The sequence below is a fragment of the Ceratosolen solmsi genome, unplaced genomic scaffold, assembly GCF_000503995.2.
Source record: "Ceratosolen solmsi marchali unplaced genomic scaffold, CerSol_1.0 scaffold11, whole genome shotgun sequence".
NCBI classification, from domain to species: domain Eukaryota; kingdom Metazoa; phylum Arthropoda; class Insecta; order Hymenoptera; family Agaonidae; genus Ceratosolen; species Ceratosolen solmsi.
Window position 1 is genome coordinate 14,600,834 of NW_011948416.1, and position 9,226 is coordinate 14,610,059.

Sequence of the window (9,226 nt, forward strand, 5' to 3'; positions counted from 1 at the left end):
GCAGGAATGAGATAATCAGTTCAGATCATTGACGGATAAAATGGTGAATATGTAAAATCCAGTCCCTAGCAGCAACCACCTCCTTGTGCACTACCTTGACCTCCTGGTCCTGATATGCCTCCAGGAATAGTTGGTGAATGCGACGGTCCAATCTTAATGCCGTTAGCCTGAAAAAACAATAAATTTTTTTTTGCAGATAGTAAGGATAGAAGCACGTTAACAAATATTGCTAATATTCTTAAATTTATAAAAATATTGAATTAATTCTAGTAACTTTGTAAAATTTTCGATAAAATAAATAAAATTTATAAAAACTGTAATCACCTCATTATTTATGTCAAACACACCCTCTTGAATTTTTTCATAAATTTCTTTAGCTGTGTTAATAAAAGCTTCTTCTACATTTGCTGCGGTTTTTGCACTGGTTTCCATAAAAACAAGTCCATGTTCTCTAGCAAAAGCTTCGCCTTCTTCTCTTTTAACTTCTCTTCGAGCATCAAGATCACTTTTATTTCCAATTAACATAATAACCATATTAGAATTCGAATGTTGTCTCGCATCCTCTAACCATGTTGTCAAATGATTAAAGGTTTCTCTACGTGTAATATCGTATACAAGTAATGCTCCAGCAGCACCACGATAATATGATCTAGTAATAGATCGGAATGCTTCTTGACCAGCCTATTTATAAGGAATTTTTATTGAATAAACAAAATAACATTCAATTTTGCTTATTAATTAAGGTAATGAAATCAAACTAATTACTGTATCCCAAATTTGAAGTTTAATTTGTTTGCCGTCAATAGTGATCATACGAGCACCAAATTCAACTCCAATAGTAAGATCATGCACAGGCTGAAATCTCTTATCTGTGAATTGTAGTAGAAGACATGATTTCCCAACACCTATGAAAATATAAGTCATCAATATTTTCTCAACAATGAATTTAAAGCTTAAATATAAACAAAACATAATTGAGAAAAATATAATAATAATAATCAAAACAGTTGGGAATAAAAGAAAAATTAAGATAAATTTGTTCTCATGCATTTGGATATTATCCAAAAATATCTATTAACGACTTATTGTTAACGTGTAACAAATTCGTAAGAATGCAGAAAACATATCGTCTCAGGTAAATACCTAGTGTCACTTGAACAATGCATCAGAAAAGTTCGAAAATTCAGAAAAATTCATCAAAATAAAAGTGCATTAATTGCTAATAGTACAACATCTCGCAGGTGATGCGTAAAAAAAGAAGAAAAAATCACAATGAACGATGAAAACAATGGAGCTGTCAAGACGACGTAATACAGACTCACGAAGGCAATTTACATTCCAAAAAGACAGGCTCTGATTTATACAAAGGTAGACTCACCTGTATCCCCAATAATGATGTATTTAAATAGATAAGCGTAAGACATTTTAACGCAGACGAAAGTACAAAAAAACAAGCTTAACTTGAGTTTCTGCGAGGAGTAGCTATAGAACAATACAATTCTTCTATTTCGCTTGCTTTTTTGACGGTCTTATCGCTTCTGCTCGGTTATAATGACGTCATGGGGAGCATTAGCCACTATTAACCAGCATTCAACGGATGTAGAAGTAGAATTATTCGGCAACACTCGACAATCATCGGTCGGTACATGTTGGTTACTTTACCACCACTACCAGACTTAACTATTGACTAGCATTTCTCCCACCAATATTTAATTTAAATTATTTTCTTCTTCTAAATCTTCAAGTTCAGTATATTATTATTATTGTTATATATTAGGATAACTTTCTTTATAAGCAACGGATAAATATTTTAAGTTCATTCAATGACATTTTAGATCGTACGTATTTATAATTAATAAATTTCAAATTAGTTCAAATTATACAACTGACCGTTTGATCTTTACGATCTTATATATATTTATAATACCGTATTAATGCCTGATTCATCATATTACAATATACTTGTCGATCAAATTTGATTCTAATTTGAAATTTGCCAAATGACGCATTATAAAGTGATACCATCGTATTTAATGTATAATGGTCTTGACTTTTACCGTGGTGAACTCCAATCACAATTGTAGAAAATTTATTTAATACAAATTAATGTTATTTTCCCAAAATTTATTTTAACAGAATTGAAAATTCGATACACATTTTTAAAAATATCGATTGTATTAAATTGTTGTAACAATATATAACATTAACAAAAACGTCGGTAATATATTTAAATTTCGTTTTTCGACTTGTTACTTGTCACAAATCCTATTTTTGTTGATATTTAATTCACAAGAAAATTTTTTAAATACTTTTAATAAAAAATACAGTAGTTAAGTGACAAAAAACCTGTAATTTTCTTGGTGACTGTTTCTACTTTAAGTATGTGATTAAGACTGTTATGCACCTACATCTTACCATTATATTATTACTTTATATATATATATATATATATATATATATCAACAAATATTATAATTTAAAACTTAAATATATCATAAATTCAAATACATTTTCAATTTCATTGAAAGTATTAATTAAAAACAATCGCATATAATATACTTTTAATAAAATATGAATTATATTATTATTTTATAATTAACAATAACACTTCAAATCTTCTTACTTTAATATTTTTTATTTCATAGATATAAGAAGAAGATTACGAGGGGAAAATCGAGCATCAAACTGTGCTTTTAATGATGGTGATAAATTTGATTCTGATAAGTACAAAAATCTGTCAAATAAGACTAATGTTTCTACTAGTGGAGCAAGTAATAAACGAAGGGAGCCAAATAGAAGAACTCTTTTCCATTGCTGTAAATAATTTTTCACGTCAGTTCTTTCAAAATCTAAATCAGTTGGACGATTATTCAATTCCAAATTTTGCGTGGCAATTTCACAATATCTAAAAATAGATTTTTAAAAATTTCTTATAAAATTAATAAATCTGATTCTTTGTATATATATATATATATACATGCTAAATAAAATATAGATACTTACTGTTTAAACGTTGTATCTTCCTTGACTTTAGTGTTTTTTAATTGAGTATGCCGCAAATTAGGATTTTTTTCAATAAGTAAATATTCTAATACAGCACGATATGCATGAACCTAATTAATACAAATTTCAATATTGACTTACTCAAATAATATAAAAGGAAATAAATTTAAAAACTTCACTTTTACCATTACTAGAAATATATTTCTTTAATGAAGAATAATTTTAAATAACTATTATTTTATTTTAGACAAAGTAAATATAAATTTTTACGTATAAAAAATTATATTCTAACTATTTTTCATACGCAATTTTAATTACTTACTTTCAAGTCTTCATAACTATTTGTTTTTAATTTATCACAATGCTTTTCCAAGGCGTGACATGCTATTTCTAATGCGGCATAAGACAATTTGTTATTATACTCTTTTATTGCAAAATATTGACTCATTGGATATCCCTTTTCATCACGTTCACTGGAAGTAGAAAAAAATTAGATGACACATTTGAAAATAGTTCGGAAGTCTAAGATTTTTCATAATTTAATTCGAAAATAAAATCAAAATAATATATAATACTTTCTTTTATTATTATATAAAAATTACAATGTGTCTTAATTATCTTAATTTTAAATTGATCCTTAATTCGTTTGATATTAAAAATTATAATTTAATACATACAACATAATTTCAAATTAAAGAATATAGAACAAAAACTTATACTTACTGAAAACCTAAACACTTGTATATCAACAAATATCACACGGGTAACGCAACCTAACTTTTTATCGACCATTACCATAGTAACCAGGATGCTTGCAACATTTCAATGTGCGACGGTTTTAGGATTGTACAAATAGAAGGCAACGTCGTGGCCTATGTATCAAGAGTATTGCTAAATAGAATTCCAAAACATAAAATCCGATTTTATATTTAGATATAAGAGTATCCGATGATATTTAATACTACTTTCTTCTAATTATAATTATTAATATGACCAGTCGTTTATAAATTTAACCTTTACGTACCATTTTCTAAATTTCAATTAATTTCTATTGTTCTAAATTTGTATTTATATGTTTATTAATTTTTAAAAATGTATTGCTTAAATTTTAGATAATAAAATAAGAAAATCGATTGTCATAAGATTCAATTTGTATTTTTATGTTTTTACAATTTGCAAACATTTACCTTAATGATAGTTTCATATAACAACATCCAACTATACAAATAAATCTAGCTCTTTCATCAGTTGAATACAATCTCAAGAGTGTCGAAGCTAAGTCGCCACATGGATGAAGACCAACTAATCCAAATCCATTTTTCTCATTAGTTATATTGAAATCTTTAATGAAAATATTTGTCAACCGATCTGCTAATTGTCGTCTTTCTGCGCTCGAAATCCCCACCTGAAGTGAAATGTACGTCGATTTTCTTTCGCAAAAATCTGGTATATATTTTATTAATGATGCGACCAATTGCTCATCCCATTTTCTAAACATATGTAATTATATATGAATTATCAAGCCGATTTTTCAATCTTGCGCATTTATATGATTTTTTAAATCTTTTAAACACCTATATTTTACTTTAATTTTATTTGCGTAAAGACTCGTGGATAAAGATTCAATTTAAAATTGAAATTAAAATGTTGGAATATTTAATAACAGTTATAGATGTTTAATGATATATAAGTAGTACGTATTTGATCTATATTATAAAGCTTGATTCTATGAATAATTCAAGATGATTTTATAAAAATTTTGCAACCGTACTCTATAATAATACGGCAATATGATTTAAAAACAGAAATAGTCGACATCTCATTAAAATTTAAATTCTACATAATGATGTCTATTGTAACATGCAATAGAATTATCTAGCCAAATAAAACTGAAACACATTCGACGTTAATTATTAATTTAGTTTTTTAATACATATATTTAATAATTTAATAATCATTATATACTAGAGTATTCAAATTTTAAACAATATTAAAGATGAAAAGGCTATAAAAATAAAAAATATCAGAATTTCTAATTCTCTTACCTAGCATTTTCAAGTAATAATTCATTTTGTTCGACACATATAACATTCAAATTATATTTATATGCTAAGATTCTTGATAAATGACACATGCCTGCTCCAATGTCAACAATGCACTCGCAATTTGTTATTTTTGCACAATCAGCAGTTATCTATCATAATTTATTAATATATTAATTTATCAATTAGTCTTGTATTTATAAATAATTATACAAAATCAATCATACCTGAGATATTACATCTATTTCATATTTTTTTTTCTTTTTTATACGTTTCTTAAATATATTATTAAACTGAACATCTATTCCTGACAATTCTGGTTCCTTATTTTTTACTAAATTTTTAATTAAATCGTTGTGATTGCTATAGTTATTTACAGAACATTTTAAAATACATTCTTTCCTATGATCTCTACATATTTCTGCACTTTCCACAAATGTTCGAAGAGCCAATAATGATAATGGCCATACACGTTTACTTAAAAAAATATAATAACTGATTATATAATGAATATATTACTAATATAACTATTTAATAAGAAATAAGAAAAAACCCTTTGAAAAGAATAATGTTTTTATTTAAAAAAATGATGAGAGTTTTATCAAATAATTGAATTAATTCTACCAAATAAAAAGAAAATGAGACGATATAATGAATGGCGCGATTGTGCGGCGAACTCAGTATTTTATAAAAAATTACAAAATCTAAAAATCTTAAGATATAAAAATAGGGTATATGAATAAAAAAAAAAAAAGGGTATGAAATTTATTAAAATGTACATTTTTATTAATTTAATCTTAACAATAATAAATATGATATAATAATATTATATATAAGGGAAATGGCGTGTTTATATTTATTATATATGCCTTAAAATTTTCAATATAAATTGAAAAAGAATAAAAGTAAAATTATAAATTTCTAAATTAATTTAAATATTCTTAAGCAATATACCTTCCCGACTCTTTCAGAATCCATTTCCCTATTTCTTCTGAAGTAATTTCTTCTAAAAAGTTTCTCCAAACAGCTGGCAATCTGTTCCACAAATTGTCTTGAAAAAAATCCTGTATACATTTATAAAACTTGTTAATTAAAAATTAAATAAAATCATTGAAAAATGCATTTCTGAAGGTAGTTGTAAGATGCCCTGATTAAAAAAGAAAACAGTTGATTTACGGTTAAATTCTTTTACATTTTAAGATATTGTACTTATAATTTAATGTATATGGCAAAACAATATTCTAACTTTTTTATATTGTTTATATAATACGATTTCTCTAAATCTTCAAGGTAAGCATTAGTTTTATTGAGCTCCATAGTATTACAACGAAAATTTCATTTCAGCTAACAATTTTCCTAAATGTAAAGAAAAAAGTTACCGAGAGTTTTGTTATGGTATCCGGTACACAAGAACTCAATATAAAATACGATTAAATTAGTATATTATTATAACTGAATGCTTTTTGCAAAATAAGAGCGTTTTATTTTACTAAACTGTTAAATCTAATTTTATTATATTAATTGATAATTTATTTCCTTGTTTTTATAAATACTACATTAAAACATACCATAAAAATTCTAGAAAATTAGTTTTCGCCTTCTTTGTACCACTTTCACAAACTTTTATATTATTCCAACTATTATTCGATCTCAAATATACAATATTGAACTATAGTCTGATTGCTTGTAATGATATTATAATAATCTTTCAAATATATTCCAACTTTATAATAAATATTGAATATTAAAGTTTGAATATTTACAAAATAAGAAATTTACATTTTTGCATTAACTGACAGAATAATTTTAAAAACTATAACTTTTTCAAAAATTTGGTAAATATTAATTTTAGAGACTCTTGAACAATTAAATAATATAAATAATTAATATATAATATGTGTTAGGAATCGAATATGACGTTTCAAATAAAATACTTGTCTATGTTTAGTAATTTAGTAAAAATGTTTAGTAATTTTTATAATTTAATTAATGTATAAATATTATTTCATTATAACATTAAAACGAAAACCAATTAATATAAACTTAATTTTTCTATTATTATTAAACCTTTTCAATGGAGAATTCTAATTTAAAAAATATTTTACGAATTAAAAAATTACTTAACTTTGATAATTCTAATAAAACTATTTATTTGTAGCAATTATTCGCTATTTTTAGTAGTCAAGATTCATTTCAAATTTTAAATTAAAAATTTTAAATATAATTCAACCATATATCTTAAATCTCTTTCCAATGAATCTATTGTTTTCTAAATAGCATAATAATTAAAAGTATGATTACCTATGACTAAACTTATGAATTTGCTAAGATTTCTGGCACTCAAACTGTTGAATATTTCTCATCGACATTTTAATAAGCTGTTAGATATACAAAAAAAAAGGAGATATGTTGCATGTTTACCTTTTTTAAAATAATTGTATGTTAAGTACAAAGATTAAAAATTTGTTAACATAATAACAAACATTTACATTTTATTATTAATTTTAAATACATCACTCGATTACTCCAAAATTAATGAAAAATTTTTGTATTCAAAGTTTGCATTATTTTTAAATTATTTAACTGTTAAATTACACACCTAATATAATAATTATTTATATAAAATCACAATATAATAATAACAAATATACTAATTTTAAAGTAAATTATGCAAAAAAAAAATAAATTATGTAAATTCCAAAGACAACAAACTAATTCCTATAATATCGATAAACTTAACATAACATATATTACAAACTGATTATCGAATATTATTATTTTTAATGTTTACATAGCTATCTATTACTATACATAAATATAGCGGCAGTACAAAGTTCAAGAATTATAAATGATGAATAGATACAAATTATAAAGTAAAAGTTTTATGAATTTATTGTATTCTTTAAGAAAATATATAAAAATATTTTTACAATAAAATTGAACATATTTTAATTTATAAAAGACACGATTATTTATATTATATATTTTATTTTAAAATCTACGATAATTTAAACCATATTATGTGACAGAAAAATTATATATGCATCTGAATTTCATATATAAAAATTTAAACAATTTCAATTATTAAAATAGAATATTAAAAATAATTTTTAAATATTTTTATAAAACTATAAATGAATTTTTGTTATTTCATAACTACAAGAGTTTGAATAAAAACAAAAAAAAAAAAAAAAAAACAAACATCTATATAAAATTATGATGAAATACAGAATAATATTTCCTTTATAAAATATTTATTTTCAATGTGTAAAACTTTTTACACATTGATTGATTGAGAAAATGATAATATCTATCCCGATTGTATGGCAATATATTAAATTTGGTATTGAAATTTTATAAAAAATATTCAATTAAATACATAATAAATATAAACAATAAATTAAATATAAAATACATAATTGTATCAAATGTATAATAGTACTACATCCTATGTAAACAAATTATAAATAATAATAAAAAAATTCATAAAATAAAATTTATATTAAGCCGAATTTTGTTAAATTACTAAAATTAATGTTGCTTTTATATTTGTAATGTTATTATTATATTAAAGTGACAAATAACCTTAACAATTTATGAAGTAAGAATTGTTATATTGTAATGAGAGTTGTATTTGATTTAACATTCAATATATTCTAAAAGAACATTTACAATTAATGATATTTCTAATACACAACTCAGGAAATAGATGTTGGCAACGAAGCTTCATTTCAGATTAATTTTAAAACACTCGATAAAAGGACCAAATTTTTAGTTACTTGATTTATAACAATTAGCAGATATTTAAAATAATAATAACAAACCACGACGTAGACATCGAGCATCCAACCATAAATATGAAGAGTTTGAAAAATTTGATCAACGGTAGAGCGAATTCCTGAACAAACACGACACTTACAAAAGACACACGTGTTATTAAGCGTAGCCATTTTAAAATTTATGTAGTACCATCGATACAATTATAGTTTTATCAGGGAAATTCAAAAACATTTCCTTCTTTCATTATCAATCTAATTTAAAAATATTTTTTCTTATTTTTGATGGACTATAGAATTTACAGTGAAATTCAATATTCTATAAAAATAATAGCTTCAATATATTTATAGAAGACTCAAAATAAAAAGACTGGTCAAATTTATAATTACATTTCAAAATTAAAC

The 9,226-nt window shown here is 23.8% G+C and overlaps 2 protein-coding genes across 2 annotated transcripts; both read right to left on the reverse strand.

Annotated features, from left to right (window-relative positions):
* Positions 1-6: 6 nt before the first annotated feature.
* On the reverse strand, positions 7-1,583 carry Rab2 (RAS oncogene family member Rab2). The gene is made up of 4 exons (XM_011495997.1): positions 1,379-1,583; positions 766-905; positions 325-681; positions 7-167 (listed from the first exon to the last, which is right to left on the reverse strand). Exons 1-4 carry the CDS (start codon positions 1,422-1,424, stop codon positions 66-68), a joined length of 645 nt encoding a protein of 214 aa, XP_011494299.1. The 5' UTR covers positions 1,425-1,583; the 3' UTR covers positions 7-65.
* Positions 1,584-2,634: 1,051 nt separating this feature from the next.
* LOC105359392 (protein RRNAD1) lies at positions 2,635-8,995 on the reverse strand. Its single transcript, XM_011495996.1, has 8 exons — positions 8,870-8,995; positions 6,000-6,109; positions 5,273-5,522; positions 5,049-5,197; positions 4,191-4,493; positions 3,326-3,476; positions 3,004-3,113; positions 2,635-2,905 (listed from the first exon to the last, which is right to left on the reverse strand). Exons 1-8 carry the CDS (start codon positions 8,993-8,995, stop codon positions 2,635-2,637), a joined length of 1,470 nt encoding a protein of 489 aa, XP_011494298.1.
* Positions 8,996-9,226: the final 231 nt, after the last annotated feature.